The sequence below is a fragment of the Saccopteryx bilineata genome, chromosome 3 (assembly GCF_036850765.1).
Source record: "Saccopteryx bilineata isolate mSacBil1 chromosome 3, mSacBil1_pri_phased_curated, whole genome shotgun sequence".
NCBI classification, from domain to species: domain Eukaryota; kingdom Metazoa; phylum Chordata; class Mammalia; order Chiroptera; family Emballonuridae; genus Saccopteryx; species Saccopteryx bilineata.
Genome location: NC_089492.1, coordinates 143,613,206 through 143,636,296, shown reverse-complemented (window position 1 = coordinate 143,636,296; position 23,091 = coordinate 143,613,206). Strand labels below are relative to the sequence as shown.

The 23,091-nt window shown below is 39.9% G+C and overlaps 1 protein-coding gene across 6 annotated transcripts in view; it reads right to left on the bottom strand.

Moving 5' to 3' along the window:
* GCFC2 (GC-rich sequence DNA-binding factor 2) overlaps positions 1-22,157 on the bottom strand; it is a 61,422-nt gene extending 39,265 nt beyond the window's left edge. Inside the window, exons 1-2 of one of the 6 annotated variants that reach the window (XM_066267531.1) lie at positions 21,696-22,157; positions 3,863-3,961 (exon numbers count right to left, since the gene is read on the bottom strand). In XM_066267531.1, the coding sequence (XP_066123628.1) occupies positions 3,863-3,961; positions 21,696-21,960 (364 nt within the window). In that variant the 5' untranslated portion in view covers positions 21,961-22,157. Of the gene's footprint in view, positions 1-3,862; positions 3,989-21,695 lie in introns of all 6 variants that reach the window. The other 5 variants (XM_066267532.1, XM_066267526.1, XM_066267529.1 and 2 more) reach the window with 5 other exon arrangements.
* Positions 22,158-23,091: the final 934 nt, after the last annotated feature.

Sequence of the window (23,091 nt, the reverse complement as noted above, 5' to 3'; positions counted from 1 at the left end):
GACACAAAGTAAGAGGGACACTATACTACAACCCAACCCTCTCCACTGGACATCCAGGTATACAGGGTGTGAGAAATAGACGACGACCATCACACGGCCAGATGGTCGTCTGATCCTTCAAGATCCTGTGTTGATTCTCACGTGAATAAATGTGAGAGGTTAAAAAGTATGGAGCAAATAATCAGGTTCATTTACCAGGTGAAAAAATATTTAAGCAACAAAATCTTTTAATAGAGCCTTGTTTTATTTGTTCTTTATTGTATACATATAAACCTTATTAATACAGACTCTTCCAATTCAAAACAAGTTTCTTCATGCATGAGTTAAGCTAAAATTAATCTTCACAATTTGGGAAGAAAATCTTTCTTAAGTAAAATGCTAAGATAAAATAGCAAAAGAAATTTTCACCATTTCAAGCACTTCAAAATATTAATTAGAGGTATCAGTCACAGAGGCTCAAGAACAATTTTCTTTTCCACAAACTGGTCCAAATTCATTCAAAAATAAATAGAAAAAAATCCATATGCCTAGAGTAGAAATTTTCCATTTTTGAAACAAAAAAGATTTCAGAAATCACAGACCAATATACTTGACACCTAGTCCTAAGGAAAGCAGGAAGTGCTTGAATTAATTATGAACCAGCAGGTGGCAATCACTAGAAACCAATATGTGCTCATTAAAAACAAAGGAATATAAAAAAATAAAAACAAGGAATATCAAATCAAGTGATTTGCTTTTTAATAGACTAGTACTTATTCACAGACTAGTATTAGGAAAATGACATAGGTCAGGTGTCTCTTCAGCCTCCCAAAACATCTAACAGTCGCATATTTTCCTTGTGGATGTTAAAATATGTGGGGAAAATCATAGCACCCTGGATTCTTTTTATTTTTTATTTATTTTATTTTTTTTTAAAGATTTTATTTATTCATTACAGAGAGGGGAGAGAGAGGGGGGGGGAAGGGGGAGGAGCAGGAAGCATCAACTCCCATATGTGCCTTGACCAGGCAAGCCCAGGGTTTTGAACTGGCAACCTCAGCATTTCCAGGTTGACGCTTTATCCACTGCGCCATCACAGGTCAGGCCGCACCCTGGATTCTTAACTGCTGAAATACTACAGCCCTCAACACAAAAAATGCTGATTATGAAGTAATGCTAGAAGGATCTGTAGTTTGTCTGGTTATTTTAATGATTTTATTGTGATGTGACTGAAGACAACATGTATGTCTTTAAAGCTGAAAGAAATAGCTAATACAGCCTAAAGCAGAATTAAAACTCAAAACCATCACAACAGGTTACACTGGTATTTCTTGATCCTGGCTACACATTAGAATCATTTGGGAAGCTTGATAACTTGCTACCCAGGCTCCCAGCCCAGAGATCAGTTGATCCGAGCAGCCATATGGGTTTACAGCATCCTAGGGAAATTTAATGTGCAACCAGGTTAAGATGATACACTTAGGTTTAAATAATCAAGTGTATGGCAACAGAAACAGAAATACTGAAATTGGAAGTGAGTCACCAGCAAATGACATGGTAGGATTTAATTAATAAATTACATTAATTAGACTCACTAGTGCTAATCCTCTTAAGCTACAATACAGTAAAAATTTGAAAGAGTACTTGATCCTGTCCTGTCTATATCCAACAACTAGCTCAAGAATTCTCACACAGCAGATGGTGCGCAAATGTAGGATTAATTAATAAAGTCAGCATACTGCTTTATAATAAAAATGATTTTGTAGATTTATAATTCATAAATAAATCTTACATGGCATTATATTTGACCTATCTAAGGAGGACAGGTTAAATATCATGCCTCATTTTTACCAACCAGTCTCTGCAACAGTAAGCATCTCAAGATAAATATTCCATTACTGGATCTAAGAGTTCTATCACCTGAACAAAAAATAAATGCACTACTTCTTACACATACCAGTCTTAAACTTATCATATTCCCTCTCCATCGTTTCTTCTCCAGAAAAAAAGAGAATAAAAATATTCCTCACAAAACAAATTTTCAACTTTCAATCAGTGTTTCTCAAGGAGGAATTTGAGGAGAGACAATCTTTTACTGTCACGAACTGTACTGTACTTTGCAAGACATTTATTATTGCTTGCTTCCAGGGCACTACATGCCAGCAACACCTCAGTGCTGCAATGAAAAACTATCTCATACATTTCCAAACCCTGCCTTCTTTCCTTAGGTGTGCAGTGCTGCCAACACATTACAATGACTGTCTTACACTCATCCACTATCTCTATAGCAGCATTGTTCAACATAGTAACCATATGCCATATGTGACTATTTAAATGTAATCAAATTAAAAATTCAATTCCTTAGGTGCACTAGCCACATTTTAAGGGCTCTGTAGCCTTATGTGGTCAGCAGCTAATGTTCTGGATAGTGAAGGATACAGAATTTTTACATCATCACAGAAAGTTCTATTGGAGGTGCTGTTACTAGAGTCCAGCCAAGGCTTCACTTGCCTACTAGGCTTCATCACTAAGTATTTGTACCTTGTAAACTTGTATGAGATCAAAAGTTATAGCCTGATCAGTGGTGCCACAGTGGATAGAGTATCAACCTGGGACACTGAGGTCCTAGGTTTGAAACCCTGAGGTGCTGGCTTGAGTGGGGGCTCATACAGCTTGAGCGCAGGCTCACCAGCTTGATTATGGGATTGCTGGTTTGAGCATAGGGATGCTGGCTTGAGTGTGGGATCATCAACATGATCTCATAGTGGCTGGCTTGAAGCCCAAGGTCACTGGCTTGAGCAAGGGATCACTGGCTCAGCTGGAGCCCCCGACTGGCACATATGAGAGAGCAATCAATGAACAACTAAAAAGTGCCACAACTATGAGCTGATGCCACTCATCTCTCTTTCTTCCTTCCTGTCCTTGTCTCTTGCAAAAAAACCAAACCAAACCAAAACAAAAACCCCAAGTTCCTGCTATTTAATAAGTTAATAATACATTTAATACATTTATTTTTTAAAATATATTTTAACAATTTTATTTCAAATTATTTTATTTCCTTTATAAAGCTATGTATTTTATTTTCTCAGAAGTGGTCTTAGCTTTCATGAAACTGAAAAAGAGCACAACACAAATTATAAATCCTTGAGCTAGAGTAAAAGGCATTTTGGGCTTTGTGTTCCCTCAAGTCTCTGTCAGCGTCTCAACTCTGCCACTGCAGTGCAGAAGCAGCCTCAGAAAATACATAATTGAATGAGTGTGGCGCTGTTTTAAAACAACTTTATTTACAAAAGCAGGTGGTGGGCTAGACTTGGACCACAAGTAATATTTTGCCAACCTGGAACTGGACCCACCTTTCTAAAACACAAAAATGGTCATGTCATCTAGTTGCATAAAATTTTCAGTTGTTCCTCTAAGCCCTGTATTATCTAACTCCAATTTGTCCCTCTGCTTGCTTTCTTTTCGTTCCTTTTTCGTAAACTCCAATTAAAATTTTTAAATCAACTACTTTTAGTTCTCTATATATGCTGTATTAGTCTCCCTAAAGATTTAGATATCTACAACCTGTATCTGAAACTTCCTCACTGACAAAATCTTACCATCCTTCAGATATTGGCATGAATCACCCAATACAGCACAGTGGTTAAGGACACAGGCTTTGGGACAGAGTAATTGAGTTTGAATCTTTGCTATGTTTTATAAGCTGTCTGAGCTTGGGCATATTATGTAATGAAAATGAGCAGTTAATTTTAAAACTGTGACCATCATTAGTAATGACTTACCCCATATTTCATGAGAGTATATATTATTTATAAAAAGATCACTGGTTTAGAAAATACTAATAAAAAATAAAGTTCTTAAAATAATTACAAAAATTACCAACCTAGTGAAGAAAATTCTTCGTCCAGAGAGCTAGAGCTGTCGGAAGATGAACTCTGATCATCCACACTTTCTGAGGCATGATGTGTTCCATACTCTTCATCTGTTGAAAGATCAACTGTTCTGGATTCTAACAGAATATTTTTAATATATAAGAAAGAGTCAAGATACTGGAATCAATAACTTAAATTCTGAGCCACACATGGCACATGTATAATATGGTGTTCTAATTCTACTCCACATAAAGTAGACATACAGATCTTTCTCCAACTTCTATTGTTTCTGAAACCAATAGATGATCTAAAAAATGTACAAAGACTTACCCCTATTTGTACTATCTAAATACTTATCTAGTAAAATACTCCTTTAAAGAATGCAATGAGAAAAGAGAAAGGAACATTAGAGAAAAAACAAACAAAAAAAGAACAAAAGAGTTGTAGTGAGCAAGTAGAGAGAAATAAAAAATATTTAATGTACTCTTAGCATGTGTTAGGCACAATGGAATGTTTTATAAGGTTTATTTCATTTAATATTCAAAATTCTATAAAGTAAAAACTGTTATTGAGGAGAACTAGTGTCCTCATCAGGATTGGAGAGGCTAAATGAGATGTGCAATGTCACAAAGTTAACAAGTGTAGAAGCAGGGCTTTCAACTAAATCTTATCCAACTCTGGAATTTAGGTCCTTTTTACAGTATGTCATATTTCAATGGCTGGCGGCAAGAGTACTGTAATGAGTACTGTAGTCTCAAATCAATCATGGATCTATTTCCACTGTGATATTTTGGAAAGGACACTAAGTCTATCAATTAATCTATTAAACAAAGATAACTTTAAGAGATGATATCCACAGAGGTGTTGTGAGAATTAAATGAACAAAACGAAAAGCAATTCATGGTATGACTGACAAGAAAGGACTTGTTAATTCACAATTATTTTCTAATTTTTATGGGTGATCTTAAATTACAATTTAAGATTACATAAATAGTACTCTTTATCTTAAAAACTTTCCTTAATTAGAGGAGGAGCCAAGATGGACACAGAGTAGGCAGATGCACCAACTCCCACTTCCCAGAACCAAGGCGGATTACAACTTAAATCTGAGAACACATCATGAAAGACAAATTTTGGACTGAACTAGGAGGATTCTACAACCAACGACCACCAAAGAACCCACGCTGAGTATGGTAGGAGGGGCAGAGATGCAGAGAAGGCTACCCTGCTCCCAGGGAGCAGGGACCAGGGAGTGGCACCCAGGAGGAATTTTCAGGAAGGGGAAGGCTGTCCAGCGAGTTGCAGGTCCTTATCCCCAAAACCGGAATCCCAGCCTAGAGCCCTAGAACTGGGAAGGGGCTGACAGACTATATTTGGCTGAGAAAAAAGCCTGGACACGGTTTGAGAGGAGGCAGGACTCTCAGACACAGGCTCTGTATTAAAGGAATTGCACGAAGAGCTTTGCTCACAGCCACTTTCCCCGGGCTCCAGGACACCCTAACCCCTGGGCTGAATCACTCCCGAGATTTAAAGTGAACCAGCATCACCAGCAAAGGAAAGAAAGTGCTCCGTCTACTGGAGGCTCCCCTACCCTAGCTAGAACAAAGTCACTAGCACCAGGCACCATGTTAGGGACACAAATAGGGAGTGCAGAGGTCTAAGCTACACCACCCACTGCACTGCTGAGTGCTCGCCTGGGGCAGACAGGCCGGAGGCGGCAGGGTCCGGCTGCGGAGGTTGGAGCAAGCATGCGCAAGCGGCCCATGGAGCCCGGACCACCATTGCCGCTGGGAAAGTCTGGGCTCACACACACCCCTGTTCCCTGAGTGGCCCGCCCTAGGCAGACACGGAGGTCCGAGAATCAACAGAGGGGGAACATGCGGGCACAGGCAAGCCCCCCAGCGAAGGTGGAAGTCACCTGGCAGCCGGGGGGGGGGGGGGGGTGGACCTCCCCGGGGCTGGGCGTGCCCTTGGCAGTACTCCAAAAGGAGGCGGAGCCCCAGTGGCAACTGAATGGGGAAGTGCGGGCATCCACCAGTGACGGGGGAAGTCGTGCCAGCTACTGTAGGAACCCGGGCAGGCTCACAAATCTGCTCAAGGTGTGGACACGCCCTCAACAGTAAAGTCAGCAAGGGCGACTCCCAAGGCAGCTGCTGAGATCTGAGCCAAAAGAGGCAGTCCTGGAAATGGTCCAAATGGGTGCACGGGGACATGAGCCCAACCAGGGCAGCTGCAGTTGCGGAGGTGGGCTGGAGCCAGCAGCACCTGAGCCCAAAAGCCCCGGGCAGCAACAGCAGTGGTGACCTGGTAGAGAGACCACAAAACAGGAGCTAAAATGTCTAGATAGAAAAACACCTGAAGCGAAGAAGTAGTCTACATCTAATACTGTACCTAATCACTGAATTACAGCACTGAACCCAACAAGTAGTCAGCAATGAAAGACAATAGAAGGCGGATTTTAGGGGAACTTGAACTGTTAAAGTAACTTCTCCAAGACCAAGAGTGGATAAAAGCAAGCCTAGGAGTGCAGCTGATATTTAAAATGGCACCTGGACCCAGCAGAAGCAGCCACAAGATCTGGATAACCTATAGCTCTCAAAAAGTGGATAAGAACCACTCATAGGCAGTGATCCCCAATGACCTGCCCCAGGCCAAAACCAGGAAAGTCCAGGGCAGCACAGACAAAATGGGAACACAGATAAGTGCAATACAAACAACTAAACAAGAGAAATCCTCAGAGAAAGAGCTGAGTGAGATGGATAAAAGCAAACTACAGGAGGCAGAGTTTAGAATAATGATTACTAGAATGCTGAAAGATCTTAGAACAACAATGGATGGTCACAGAGAGCACATAAATAAAAAAATAACAAGTATTAAAAAGGACATTGAAATAATAAAGAAGAACCAGTCAAAAATGACAACTACAATATCTGAAATGAAGACTACACTAGAAGCAATGAAAAGCAGGCTGGATGAAGCAGAGAATCAAATCAGTGATTTAGAAGACAAGATAAATAAAAACACGGAAGCGGAGCAGCAAAAAGAAAAGAGAATGAAAAAATCTGAGGAAACTCTGAGAGCTCTGTAACAACCCAAAGAGAAACAAATTCTGCATCATAGGAGTTCCTGAAGAAGAAGAGAAAGAACAAGGGTTAAAAACCTTGTTTAATTAAATCATAGCCGAAAAGTTCCCTAAATTGACACAGAACAAAGTCACACAAGTTCAAGACGCACAGAGAACACCATTAAAGAGAAACAGAAAGAAATCCATACCAAGACACATCATAATTAAAATAGCAAACATAAGAGGTAAAGAGAAAATATTAAAAGCTGCTAGAGAAAAAAAGGCTATCACCTACAAAGGAGCCCCATAAGGATAACACCCGACATCTCAACAGAAACACTTGAGGCCAGAAGGGAATGGCAAGAAATATTCAAAGTAATGCAGAACAAGAACCTACAACCAAGACTAGTTTATCCAGCAAGGCTATCGTTTAAAATTGAAGAAGAAATAAAAAGTTTCCCAGACAAAACAAAACCTCAAGGAATTCATTACAACCAAAACAAGGCTGCAAGAAATGTTAAGGGGCCTGTTGTAAACAGAACAAAGGGGAAAAAGAATACAGCAAAAGAGGAATATAGCTTTAAAGAACAAAATGGCAGGCCTGATCTGTGGTGGCGCAGTGGATAAACCGTCGACCTGGAATGCTGAGGTCGCCGGTTCAAAACCCTGGGCTTGCCTGGTCAAGGCACATATGGGAGTTAATGCTTCCTCCTCCTCCTCCTGTTCTCTCTCTATCTCTCTATCTCTCCCCTCTCTAATAAAAAGAACTAAATGGCAATAAACAACTACATATCAATAATAACCTTAAATGTAAATGGATTGAATGATCCAATCAAAAGACACACAGTAGCTGCATGGATAAGAAAACAGGACCCATACATATGCTGCCTACAAGAGAAACACCTTAAAACAAAAGATACACAGACTAAAGGTAAAAGGATGGAAAAAAATATTTTATGCAAATGGAAATGAAAAGAAAGCTGGGGTAGCAATACTTATATCATACAAAATAGACTTTAAAACAAAAGAAGGTCACTACAGAATGATAAAGGAAGTAATCCAACAAGAGAATATTACCATCATAAATATCTATGCACCTAATATAGGAGTACCTAAATATATAAAGAAGACTTTGATGGATATAAAGGGTGAGATCAACAGCAATACTATAATAGTAGAAGATTTTAATACCCCACTAACATCGCTAGATAGATCCTCAAGACAGAAAATTAACAAAGAAACAGCAGACTTAAAGGACATACTAGATCAACTTGATTTAAGATATCTTTAGAACCTTTCAACCTAAAGCAGCAGAATATACATTCTTTTCAAGTGCTCATGGTACATTCTCTAGGATAGACCATATGTTAGGCCACAAAAGCAGTCTCAACAAATTTAAGAAGACTGAAATCATATCATATCAAGCATTTTCTCTGATCACAATGGCATGAAACTAGAAATCAACCACAACAGAAAAACTGAAAAATACTCAAACACATGGAAACTAAATAGCATGTTATTAAATAACGAATGGGTTAACAATGAAATCAAAGAAGAAATAAAAAAATTCCTAAAAACGAATGATACAATGTCGGGAGCCGATCAACAACTGCTGGCTGACAAGGTCACAGCAGGAGAAGACCCACAACTGCTGGCTGACAAGGTCACAGCAGAAGAAGACCCACAACTGCTGGCTGACAAGGTCACAGCAGAAGAAGATCAAAAACTGCTGATTGACAAAGTCACAGCAGAGAAGACTAATGGCTGCGGGGTGACAAAGTCACTGCAGTGAAGACCAATGGCTGCGGGGTGACAAAGTCACCGCAAAGGAAAGGCACAACGATACTTCCCCCTTTGACTTTTTGAATTAATCTGGCCTTATATCCCCCCTTTTCTGGGTGTGTGCTATTAATTATGGCACAGGGATAATAGTACCGTGCTTTCCCTGTAGATTCGTAGTGATTTCTTTGGAAATGAGACAGAGGATGTGAGTTCCACAGAAAAGCCTGTAAGCCCCTTGAACTGGGTTCATAGATATAAGAGGCTGGCTATAATATTCCTTGTAAAGGGTTAAGTCTGTAGGAGAATTCCTTCTTACTCATGTTAGAAAGAATAGATTGTGACTTGTGAATGGGTAGGAGGCAGTGGCTGTGCACAGAGCACCCTTCGGCCTTCACTTAATTCAACAGTTTTCCTCCCTAGCCTTTTCATGTGATAGAGTAGAGAAACATTCCTTTCTTCTTATTTGATCTGCAGATAGTGGTACACTCTGAGAAGAATAGAGTCAGAACTTAACTAGTGTTTAAATATAATAAGTAATTTTTTTTTAAAATAATTTTATTTTTTTAATGGGGTGACATCAATAAATCAGGATACATATATTCAAAGATAACAAGTCCAGGGTATCTTGTCGTTCAATTATGTTGCATACCCATCACCCAAAGTCAGATTGTCCTCTGTCACCTTCTATTTTGTTTTCTTTGTGCCCCTCGCCCTCCCCCTTTCCCTCTCCCATTCCCCCCTCCCCCCCATAACCACCACACTCTTATCAATGTCTCTTAGTTTCACTTTTATGTCCCACCTATGTATAGAATAATGCAGTTCCTGGTTTTTTCTGATTTACTTATTTCGCTTCATATCGTTATCAAGATCCCACCATTTTGCTGTAAATGTTCCGATGTCATCATTTCTTATGGCTGAGTAGTATTCCATAGTGTATATGTGCCACATCTTCTTTATCCAGTCATCTATTGACGGGCTTTTTGGTTGTTTCCATGTCCTGGCCACTGTGAACAATGCTGCAATAAACATGGGGCTGCATGTGTCTTTACGTATCAATGTTTCTGAGTTTTTGGGGTATATACCCAGTAGAGGTATTGCTGGGTCATAACGTAGTTCTATTTTCAGTTTTTTGAGGAACCACCATACTTTCTTCCATAATGGTTGTACTACTTTACATTCCCTCCAACAGTGTATGAGGGTTCCTTTTTCTCCACAGCCTCTCCAACATTTGCTATTACCTGTCTTGCTAATAATAGCTAATGGAACAGCTGTGAGGTGGTATCTCATTGCAGTTTTGATTTGCATTTCTCTAATAGCTAAAGAAGATGAGCATCTTTTCATATATCTGTTGGCCATTTGTATTTCTTCCTGGGAGAAGTGTCTGTTCATATCCTCTTCCCATTTTTTTATGGGATTGTTTGTTTGTTTGTTGTTGAGTTTTATGAGTTCTTTGTATATTTTGGATATTAGGCCCTTATCTGAGCTGTTGTTTGAAAATATCATTTCCCATTTAGTTGGCTTTCTGTTTATTTTGTTATCAGTTTCTCTTGCTGAGCAAAAACTTCTTAGTCTGATGTAGTCCCATTCATTAATTTTTGCCTTCACTTCTCTTGCCTGTGGAGTCAAATTCATAAAATGCTAATAAGTAATATTTGACTAGACAATAGTATCTTAGGTAAGGTATAGTAGAATGGCCCATTGTGTGGCCTAGGATGAGAGCGTAGTCAGCAAGAAAAGAATGTTTTACTAAGAGAATTGTCTTTTGACTGAAGGCAATTGCTAGGCTTTCTCAATGAGATGTTCTCATGAGATTTAAAAATGTAGGGAAATCCATGGAAGTAATAACAGTTAATGTCTTGTGTTGCTGCTGGGCTATCTTGCAAGTGCACTCTGCATATCTTTGGATGAAAGCTATTCTTAATGTTATGTTAATTTCTTTAGAGGCAAGCCTTTTAGAATCTTGTGAGAAAAAGTAGGACACTGCATAAACTCAAGGCCATTTACCTGAGCAAGCGATGGTGGTCCATTGTTAGTCGTCTGCTAAATCTCTCTCTGCCCCGTAACTCACAACAGCAGTAAAGTTAGTTAATTATTAGTACTAATACTCTAAAAGCTTTTACTGATGTTATCGCTATTCAAGTTATTTTGTATTTTGAATGATTTGCTACCTGGTTTGTGATTCATAGATGTAAATTAACTGTTATCTGGAAACATGCAAACATAGTGAAACAAAAGCAATAATTAACACCATGTGATTGTAACTCAGTGTGCCTGTATAAAAAGGGAGCTATACTAGCATTTGGCAGAGATGCATGGCAGTAAATGCTAACCAGAGAATAAAGAGAAAGAAAAGAATTCGGCTCTCTCACTCCATTTTCCCCGACGCCATCTCCTCCTGTGGGACTCCTGGATCCCCCCCGGGGCTGGACCCCGGCAATACAACATACAACAACTCAAAATTTATGGGAAACAGCAAAAGCAGTCCTGAGAGGGAAGTTCATAGCACTACAGGCATTCCTTAAGAAGCTCAAATAAACAACCTGACCCTGCATCTAAAAGAACTAGAAAAAGAACAGCAAGTAAAGCCCCCCAGAGGTAGGTAGTAGAGGGAAGGAAATAATAAAGATCAGAGTGGAAATAAATGACATAGAGGCTAAAGAAACAATAGAGAGGATCAACGAAACCAAGAGCTGTTTCTTTGAAAGGGTAAAAAAGATCGAAGAACCTTTAATGAGACTAACCAAGAAAAGAAGAGAGAGGACTCAAATAAATAAAATTAGAAATGAGAGGGGAGAAATAACAACTGACACAACCGAAAAAGAAAGGATTGTAAGAAAATACTATGAAGAACTGTATGCCAAAAAAATTAAACAACCTAGGTGAAACAGACAAATTCCTTGAAACATATAATCTTCCAAAAATCAATCTGGAAGAATCAGAAAACCTAAACAGACCGATTATAACAAATTAGATCGAAACAGTTATCAAAATGCTCGCAAAAAAACAAAAGCCTTGGGCCCCATGGCTTCACTGGTGAATTCTACCAAATATTCAAAGAAGAAGTAACTCCTATCCTTCTCAAGCTATTTCAAAAAATTCAAGAGGAAGGAACACTTCCAAGTTCCGTTTATGAGGCAAGCATAATTCTGACTCCAAACTCAGGCAAAGACAACACAAAGAAAAAAAATTATAGGCCAATATCCCTGCTGAATTTAGATGCTAAAATCCTCAACAAAATATTAGCAAACTGGATCCAGCAAATATATGAAAAAAATCATACATCATGATCAAGTGGCATTTATTCTGTGGAGGCAAGGATGGTACAACATTCGTAAATCAATCAATGTGATTCACCACAAAAACAAAAGGAAGGAGAAAAACCATATGATAATTTCAATAGATGTAGAAAAAGCATTTGATAAAATCCAGCACCCATTCATGATCAAAACTCTCAGCAAAGTGGGAATACAGGGAACATACCTCAACATGATAAGGCCTTCTATGACAAACCCACAGCCAACATCATAATTAATGGACAAAATTAAAAGCAATACCCCTAAAATCAGAAACAAGGCAGGGGTGCCCCCTTTCACCACTCTTATTCAACATAGTCTGGAAGTCCTGGCTACAGCAATCAGACAAGAAGAAATAAAAGGCAACCAAATTGGAAAAGAAGAAGTAAAACTATCATTATTTGCAGATATGATACTGTATATAGAAAACCCTAAAGTCTCAGTCAAAAAACTACTGTATCTGATAAATGAATTCAGCAAGGTGGCAGGATATAAGATTAATACTCAGAAGTCAGAGGCATTTTTATAAATGAACAATGAAATGTTAGAAAGAGAAATTAAGGAAACAATCTCCTTCACTACTGCAACCAAATAAATAAAGTACCTAGGAGTAAATTTAACCAAGGAGGTTAAAGATATACTTGGAACATTATAAAACATTGATTAAAAGAAATCAAGGAAGACACAAACAAGTGGAAGCATATACAGTGCTCATGGTTAGGAAGAATAAACATCATTAAAATGTCTATATTACCCAAAGCAATTTATAAATTCAATGCAATACCAATTAAAATACCAATGACTTACTTCAAAGATATAGAACACATATTCCAAAAATTTATATGGAACCAAAAAAGAACACGAATAGCCTCAGTGATCTTGAAAAAGAAGAATAAAGTGGGAGGTATTACACTTCCTGATATCAAGTTATACTACAAGGTCACTGTACTCAAAACAGCCTGGTACTGGCATAAGAACAGGCATATAGATCAATGGAACAGAACAGAGAACCCAGAAATAAACCCACACCTTTATGGACAATTGGTACTTGATAAAGGAAGTAAGAGCATACAATGGAGTAAAGACAGTCTCTTTAACAAATGGTGTTGGAAAAATTGGACAGCTACCTGCAAAAAAACGAATCTAGACCACCAACTTACACCATGCACAAAAATAAACTGAAAATGGATAAAGGACTTAAATGTAAATCGTGAAACCATAAGCATCTTAGAAGAAAACATAGGCAGTAAGCTCTCTGACATCTCTTGCAGCAATATATTTGCTGATTTATCTCCACAGGCAAGTGAAATAAAAGACAGGATAAACAAATGGGACTATATCAAACTATAAAGCTTTTGCACAGCTAAAGATTATAGGAACAGAATAAAAAGACAAACCACACAATGGGAGAACATTATCAACAATACGCTGATAAGGAGTTAATAACCAAAATTTATAAAAAACTTGTAAAACTCAACACCAGGAAGACAATCCAATAAAAAAATGGGCTAAAGAAATGAATAGACACTTCTCCAAAGAGGACATACAGATGGCCAACAGACAGATGAAAAAATGTTCAATATCACTAATCATTAGAGAAATGCAAATTAAAACCACAATGAGATTTCACCTCACACCAGTCAGAATAGCGCTCATTAACAAAGCAACACATGATAGGTGCTGGCGAGGATGTGGAGAAAGGGGAACCTTCCTGCACTGCTGGTGGGAAAGCAGAATGGTGCAGCCACTGTGGAAAACAGTATGGAGATTCCTCAAAAAATTAGATATGGATTCTCGGGAAGCAGCACGGCAGATTGGTAAATCCTGTCCAAGGGGTCGTATACTACAATCTGTCCCTTCATTGGAGTTAACCCTCAAGGACTCCTACCAGGACAACCTTGGCAAATGGATGTTACTCATACACCTTCATTTGGCAAACAGTCCTATGTCCACGTTACAGTGGATACCTATTCTGGATTTATAGTAACCTCCGTCAGAATAGGAGAGGCTGCTAAGCATGTTATAGCTCACTGTCTGTATGCATTTTTCTTTTTATTTATTTATTATTATTATTATTTTGTATTTCTCTGAAGTTGGAAATGGGGAGGCAGTCAGATTCCCACATGTGCCTGACCAGGATCCACCCAGCATGCCCACCAGGGGGTGATGCTTTGCCCATCTGGGACATCGCTCTGTTGCAACCAGAGCCATTCTAGCGCCTGAGGCAGAGGCCATGGAGCCATCCTCAGTGCCCAGGCCAACTTTGCTCCAATGGAGCCTCGGCTGCAGGAGGGGAAGAGAGAGACAGAGAGGAAGGAGAGGGGGAGGGGTGGAGAAGCAGATGGACGCTTCTCCTGTGTGCCCTGGCCAGGAATCAAACCCGGGACTCCCACACACCAGGGCGACACTCTACCACTGAGCGAACCGGCCAGGGCCCTCGCATTTTTCTATTGTTGGATTTCCTAAACTAGTTAAATTGACAATGCTCCTGCATATGTAGCAAAAGCATTTACTGTATTTTGTCAAACCTTTCGAATTATGGATATTTCTTACAATCATTAAAGTCAAGGTATTATTAAAGCATACCCAGCAAATATCATATTTTAAGGTCAATTTTAAAAATATTTAAAAGGTGGGAATCATATCCTGGAACTCCTACGGGTCTACCATATCATGCTTTTTACTTAAAAATTTTTAAATTTCTTTTGAATGCTGATGAACGCCAAATCTTTTTCTCCTGCAAATTTCTACCTTCTTTTATTTGATCCAGCTAATAACACTGTTTTGTCTTTTTCCAAATAGCTCCAGATATATGGAAAAGGTTTATATAGGCGGATGGGGATCCTCAAACCCCTCAGCGAGATCATCTGAGCATGGCTTTTAAGGTACCAAGCGGCAGAAAAAGCCTAATAGAGATCAGGTGAACTATCAGCTTTTAGGATACGCCCTTAAACCTCCAACGCCCCAAAGGGATCTCATAGGATTCCACCTGGGTCCTGCTTCAATAGTGACCTGGACGGTCATTGAGCTAAAGCCTGCCAGGCTTACATGCCTTTGCTGTGAGGAAAAAGGCACACTGGAAGGTAGGCTTCCCCCTCGCTCCTCTAAGGGAGGGTTCAGTCTCTTCCAGCCCTGCTTCAGCCACCTATGACCTAACCTTGCCCAGAATGCTGGGGTTTGCCACTGAAGGCTGAAGGTGCCCAGGGCCGTCGGCCCCATCTACGACACTGTGGACAAGCCTAAGGTATTTCTTCCAAGAAGCAGGTAAACTGATCTCACTTGCACAAGGGCCACTTAACCATGTCTTGCCTGAATAGTCAGGTTTTTTATTCTTCCCTTGAAGATCTCTGTTGTGGGGGTTGATAGTCCTATTTTCTGCTGCTTTGCTTAATATATAGTGTTTCCTTTATTCCTCCTACCTCAATGCCCCACTCATATTTCAGGCTGGGACCTACTCCTAATATAGAGCTCTCTTCCCCCCTTTTGCCAACTTGTATTATGAATTTACCTTTGCCACCCAGCTTAGTGTATCCCAAGGTTCTCTTTACCACGCCACAGTCACAGAGCTCCAGGGAAAAGCAACCTGGTCTCATCTCTCCAGGCAGAGGAGAACAGAAGCTCCATCTCCACACATGCTGCAGATGGCTTTTCCAGTCTACCTGAATCATTACCAGCTAGAAGCAGTGGTCATTGGGACTTGGACGTGAGCTGCAAAGTATAGAATTGTGACAACAATTCCAGTGCCAGTGCCATGCAGACCTTTCCTGGATGTGGACTTTTCCTGGACTCCTGCTCCTTGGGATAGCTCCTAACAGACTGAACTGGGGTTGGGTTGCATTTTTCAGGGATTTGGCATGGTGTTGGAGCCAACTTGGACTTGGTGAACATGTTAAGGACACTACTCTTTTATGGATTCTTGCTGTATTGACCAAGAGTTTGCTTAAAGGCCTTAATCAATGTAAAAAAAAATAGAAGACTGGATAAAGAAGATGTGGCACATATACGCTATACTACTCAGCCATAAGAAATAATGACATTGGATCATTTACAACAAAATGGTGGGATCTTGATAACATTATACAGAGTGAAATAAGTAAATCAGAAAAAACCAAGAACTGCATGATTCCATACATTGGTGGGACATAAAATCGAGACCAAGAGAAATACATGGACAAGAGTGTGGTGGTAATGGGGGGGGGGGAGGAGAGAGAAGGGGAGGGGGAGGGGGAAGGGCACAAAGAAAACTAGATAGAAGGTGACGGAGGACAATCTGACTTTGGGTGATGGGTATGCAACACAATTGAATAACAAGATAACCTGGACATGTTTTCTTTGAATATATATACCCTGATTTACTGATGTCACCCCATTAAAATTAATAAAAATTTATTTATATATATATAAAAAAAAATTAGAAATGGAACTGCCTTTTGACCCAGACATCCCACTTATAGGAATACTAGAAAGCCTGGCGGTCATACGAAATGACTGCTGTTCTAGATATTATAAATTGTAATTAAAATGATTTGTGCAAAGGTGTCTGCTAATTCAAACTAAATTACCCAGGGCAAGCGGCGAGGACGCCCCTTTGCTTACTGCCCCACGGGTTTCCCCCCTTCTACTTGCTTAATTGCTTAAAGTAGAGTGCAATGAAGGAAACCACTGGCAGTACATTTCTTAAGAGCCACTGCTAGCTCAATAAATAAAGGTGACTTAAATAATAAAATGTTAATTCACATGTCAAAGATCTCTTTGTATACAACATTTCTTGTGTAGATCTTTCCATCATTTTTAAGCTTGCCTTGTAGAGGATCATCAATTATTTTTAATTTTATGCCCGTTCTTTCACGAACTCTTGAACAGGCAACATAAAGTTGACTGTGTCCAAATGCAGGCTCATGTAAAAAAATGCCAACACGCTTAAGCGTTTGGCCCTGAGACTTATTGATGGACATAGCAGAGGCAAGTTTTACAGGAAATTGTCTACGTCTCAATTGAAACGGCAACCCTGTTTGAGATGGAGCCAAATCAATTCTTGGAATGACATGTATTTCACCTTTAGAGAAGCCAGTCAAAGACTTAGTTATTATGACATTATTTTTCAATTGGAGAACCTCTAGTCTTGTACCATTGCAAAGACCCCTTCTGGTGTTAAGATTTCTTAACAGCATAATAATTGCTCCAATCTTTAACCTCAATTTGTGAGGTGGCATGCCTGAAGGCGACAGACTATTTAAAAATTCTGTTGGAAAGTTGTTGGCACTCGCTTTATTATCAGCTACAACAGAATCAACACTTAAATGTCGTGTCGTTCCCTTCTATGATATTTAAGACATCATCATTTAGTTTGTCTACATCAGAATTTTTAGGACACAATATTGCCCTTTCACTAATTTCACTGATATTTCCAGGCTGGATTTTATTACCAAAAACCCAATCCACTAAACTATCTTTGCATATCATTGACAAAGGAATCTCTACAACGTCTTCACTCAATCCATTATCATCAGAAAGAGTTCCATTTCCAAGTTTTAAAAGCCACTCACTATATTCGGGGTCATTTGAACTCATGTTCATTGTCAGTGGGAGTTTCTTAAATAAATCCCATGATTTTGCAAATTTTATGCTATTTTGTATTATTGCGGCTTGTGGAGCATGAGGCAATTATGATAGACATTGTCTAAAGTCACCTCCAAGAAGTAAAACTTTTCCTCCAAATGGATAATCATTTTTCATGATTTATTTTAACAACCTGTCAGTTGTATCCAAAGCATGGTTTGAAGCCATGGTACATTCATCAATATTGCCAATGCAAACAAATGTTCACCTTCCCCCTGACACGCTCAATTTGCATTCAGCCTTAAATTGTTTCAAAAGCAGATGATTGCCAATGCAAACAAATGTTCACCTTCCCCCTGACCCGCTCAATTTGCGTTCAGCCGTGGCAACTTTACCCCATTGGCTAGTACAGTTACGCAAGCAACCAAGAAGCTATCGGCGACAAACAGACACTTAAGCTGTATATAATAAAGAAGATATCCCAAAGACTCCGTGTCAACGACTGAAAAAAAGAAATGCACCCCCATATTCATGGCAGCATTGTTCACAATAGCGAAGATCTGGAAACAGCCCAAGTGTCCGTCAGTGGATGAGTGGATTAAAAAGCTGTGGTACATATATACAATGGAATTCTATGGGGCCATGAAAAAGAAGAAAATATTACATTTCGCAACAATATGGATGGACCTGGAAACTATTATGTTGAATGAAATAAGCCAGGCAGAGAAAGAAAAATATATGACCTCACTCATTTGAGGAATCCAAGGAACACTGTGAATTGAGGAACAGAATTAAACCTGAAGAGAAGGGGGTTGGGAGCTGTTGGGAGGGGGGTAAGGGAGATGTTGAGGGGAATACAGGGGAGGGGGGTGCTTTTGGGGAGACACTAGAATCTATGTAAATACAATAAATAAATAAATAAATTTTAAAAAGAACTTCCCTTAATTAAAAGGCCTACTGCCTGACCTGTGGCGGCGCAGTGGGATAAAGCGTCGACCTGGAACACTGAAGTTGCTCGTTCGAAACCTTGGGCTTGCCTGGTCAAGGTACATTCGGGAGTTGATGCTTCCTACTTATCCCCCTTCTCTCCCTCCCTCTCTCCCCTCTCTCTAAAAATCAATAAATAAAATATTTTTAAAAAAATTTAAAAAAAAGGCCTACATATAGTTCAAAAAAATCTAGAGTGAAATAAAAATTTAAAAGACAAAAGAATATAGCTGCAGCTAACATCTTTCTAGTTACTGCTATTTATGACAACTCCTATACATTCTCAAAGTGGACTGACGCCACAGCAGAGCTCTCAGACCATGGTTCACCAACAGCAGGAGGTCCCTGGGAACCTCTCAGAGGGTCTGTGAAGTCAAAACTATTTTTATCACAATATTAACATTTTACTTGCCCTTTTTACTCTGTTGATACTTACATAATGAAGAAAAGCAGTATTGCGTAAAACTCCTAAATCTCTTAATAGGAATCAAGATTGTGATATTAATTTAAAGCAGCAACTCTGTATGCTTTGCTACCATTCATTGTCAAGAAAAAAGAGCCAGTTTAACCTATGGTCCTTAATAAAGTAATAAAAATTATTTATTTATTTTTAATCTTGAGCCTTAAATACACATCTTATTAAATATCTGGAACAAAATGGGAACATGCACAGAGCAATTCTGGTACGTACTGAAACAATGGTTACCTCAAGGAAAAGTCCCTGTGTGATGTGCTGCAGGCTGAACTAGCCACTATCTTCCAGGAGGAACACTTCTTTACTTGAAACTGACAAACTCCAGTTACTCACAAATGGATATCTGAGTATCTGTATCAAACATTTTCTCAAAAGTGAGCAAAGCTGTGCCTATCACTTCAAGAATTAGGGATTTCAAGTGAAAACTGGAATTTTGCAAAACTGACTTGATATCAATAGTAACACTGAGAGATTAATTTTTTTACCTTGAATAATAAAGCACACCAACATTTGCAAACTTACTGAACCAATACCTTCCAAATAGTAAAATCATACATGGGTAAAAGATCTATTCAAAATGCATAACAGACCAGCAGATTTTAATGTAATGAAGTACAACAAAATTTGACTGATGCAGTTTTAGTTAGTTTCCATGTTGCAAACTAACCTTTAAAACTATTATTTGGCCTTTGTTGTAATATTAAAGTAAAACTCCCTCAATAATCTAAAAAGGCTATTAAGCACCTGTCTTCATCACCTACTTGTGGTTTTCTTCACATACCGCAAATAAAACATATCACAACAGACTGAATGCAGAAGCAGCTTAGAAAATTGAGCTGTTTTCCATTCAGCCAGACATTAAAGATCTCTGCAAACTGAAAACAATGCCACTCTTAGTATTTTTTGTAAAATGCTTATTTATCACAAAAAATGTTACTTATCCTTATGTGTACTGGGTTAATTTACAAAATAAGTAAACATTTATCTTAATTTTTTAATACGGTAAACATTAATATATTCCACAGAAACAAAAGGTTGTTGGGATCCTTAATTCTTTTTAAGAGTATAAAGTAGTAAGACCAAAAACTTTGAGAACCACTCTTTTTTTAGAAAGCAAAAGAAAAGGCAACTTCTGGCCTCAATTCTCCCTATTAAAGTTTATCCAGGATTTAAGAATCTAGGAAAAGTCCTTAGAAAGTGGAATGAGGAAAACTGAGACAAATTGATAAACAAAGGTGACCAATTAACAGTCTGCTAATAAAATGCAAGATCACATCTTCCCTAAACTAGGTCACTTAGGAGTAAATAGTTTAGACCTTTCCTCCCCACCCAGAGAGTCAGTAGCTTAAATCAGATAAAAATAAAGCAGTGGAGCTGACCAGAGAATAATCCTAAACTCCCCTATAAGCTTATAAACTCATTTTGATGCATAAGTACATCAAAGGAAAGCTGTTGAATATTCTATTAAAACCCACCCTAAACCAATCCCTAAAGCTCCTGACTTTAGACAACTGCTAAAACCTCAAGTCAAAGGATCAAATTTGCAGGAGCACTCTCTCTCTCTTGAGCATTCCTGGGCCCCCACCCCTTTCCTCAGGCGCGTACTTTTGCTTTCTTTCTCCAAACCTCTAAGGGTCCCCATGAGATTTGCAACCAGGGGAGCAAGGGCAGCAACATCTCCCCTGGCTAACCCCGGACCCTCCTTTTGCCTCTGTAACTTCCTTTCCTGAGTGTACCCAGCCCAGTCAGGCCCACTCCTGATGCTGTGATCTTGCCTTTTCTATCTTAACCCCTTCCTTTGTTTCACTGTTCCCAACTTAATAAACACGCTCTCCAAATCTCCAAAAGATTTCCTACACAAAATCAACAACCGACATATTCCAGACCCCAGACTGTGCCAGGGCAGACCTGCCTCTGTGCAGGTCCCTTTCTGGGAACAAGGTGATTTACACAGAATAGAAAAATATAAAGTTATCAGAAAATTAAACAATAAGAAATCACCAAAATACCTGGCTAAAAATAGTGGGGAGAAAATATTTACCTCAAGACTAATCAAAACTGCATTCTTATAAAGTCCCATTCAAACTACAATACATTCTATGCAAATAGATGCTGCTCGAGTCTTGTACTAAAGAATGCAAAGGTACTTCAAAGTGACTACACTGTATTTACCACCTTTACTGATACAGTGTCACCAATGTATTGTTGCTTAGTGATAGTGTTACTTTCATCTCAGTTTTCACAAATAACTGATGAAAAAGAAAGCAGGCAGAAGACAACAATGTCTCAAAGCCTGTCATCTTCATCCTTCTAATGTAATATTTTGGTTAAGTGTTTTCTAGAAAAATAATTGGGGACGCTTCCAAAAGGCACATATAACTTGAGCCTCCCTAAGGGTATCAGTTAAGTTTTAACTCTTTTGTAACAATTTAACATAAACACCAAGGACTGCACTAAAGCTATCACTGGTGATATTTTATCGGATGGCGCACACGAGCCCGCCAAACCGTACAGGATTCCTTCTACGCCCCCCATGGGGGATGCGCTGTCATCCTTACCCTCTCCGCCACTGAAGCCGCTCCGGGCAGCAGCGGCTAACAGAAACCTCTAGAAAATCCCGCGGGCCTCTTGCCGCCCCGCCCCGCCCGGTCACCTGGGGCGCCCACCCCGCTGTTCCAACTCACCTGGGACGCCCGAGCCGCGGTCCGCGCGGAGGCGCCGGGAACTCGCCCAGACTCGGCCCCGGCCCCGGCCCCGAGGGCTTCGACCCCGTAGGGGCCGTTCCGCTGCCTCAGCGCGGCCTCCCCCAGGAGGCGGGTCCTCCTCCTCAGGGCTCGGGGCTGCCAGTTTCGCTGGTTCCCGGGGTTCAGCAGCTGGCTCCTCGGCGCCGTCACTATCACTAGAGTCGGCTCGGCGCGTCCGGAAAGTCCGTTTCGGTCTGTGAGCCATGGCCAAAGCCCGGGCCCCTGGCGCGCGTCCTGTACGCGCGCACGTCAACGCGGGTCAGTGGCGTCCACCCCAGCGCGCATGCCCGCCTCCCGCCCCAGCGCTGCGTGCGCTCGCCCGTTCCACGCACCGTCGGCTCCTGCTTCGCCTAGCGCATGCGTGTCTTGCCTACTGGAAGTTGGTTGACTTGGGGTGCAAGAACCGGAAGTGTTTCCACTGAGAGGCGGCTTGTGCGGGTGGTGCCCAGAGAGTACGTCATTAGTGGCATGAAGAACAGTATTCACAGGCTCTTCTTGTGCAAACCCTGCGGGAGCCTGCTGTTTTTCTACTTTCTGGAGAAGGAAAAGTTTTCTCTTTAACCAGAGATTGAGAGAAGCAAACAACGCTAGCGGGGAAGCTCAAGTGGCTAGAACATCCTAATTCACCAAGGATGAAGGTTTGCTCTTTGGTTAGGGCACACACAAGAATCAACCAATGAATACATAAATAAGTGGACCAATTGAGCTCTTCTCTCCCTCCCTTCTTCTCTCTAAAATCAATACAAATATTTTTGAATAAAACACTAAAAGGAGCATGTGTATTGCTTCTGAAAGCTAAACAGTAAAATCTACGCATAAACAAACAATAGGTGCACAAATAAGTAAAATCAAATGATTGCATCAATAGAACCTTGTTAAATGCTTTGGCCCACAAGAAAAAAAATGTATCTAAGAGGGTGTTGTTTAGAAAGGTGCACAGAGATAAGGAATGCTGAGGCAGAGTTGGACGTTTCCATTGAGAGAAAGAGAGACTTCACCATGAACTCAGTCATTAGCTCTTTGAGTAGTGAGTAGTTTTTTCATGCTTGCTGACCCCCCCCACCCTGAAGTGCGTCTGTTTTTGTTCCAGTTCCAGTTTTATTAACTTAAGATCATGTTTGTTTGATAACCAATTTATGCTTACAAGAAGAACATAAATTTGCCCTTTTTTAATGTTGCCTTACACATTTTAAAAATAAATTGAACATAGTCTGTAGTCTGGATGGTCAAGAGGCACCAGGAAGTATATGAGTGTTCGTACTACTCAAGGGGTTAGTCCCCTTCAAATGTCACCAGCATACAATCCATGTCCAATGAAAATGTGACTTCAGTGTTT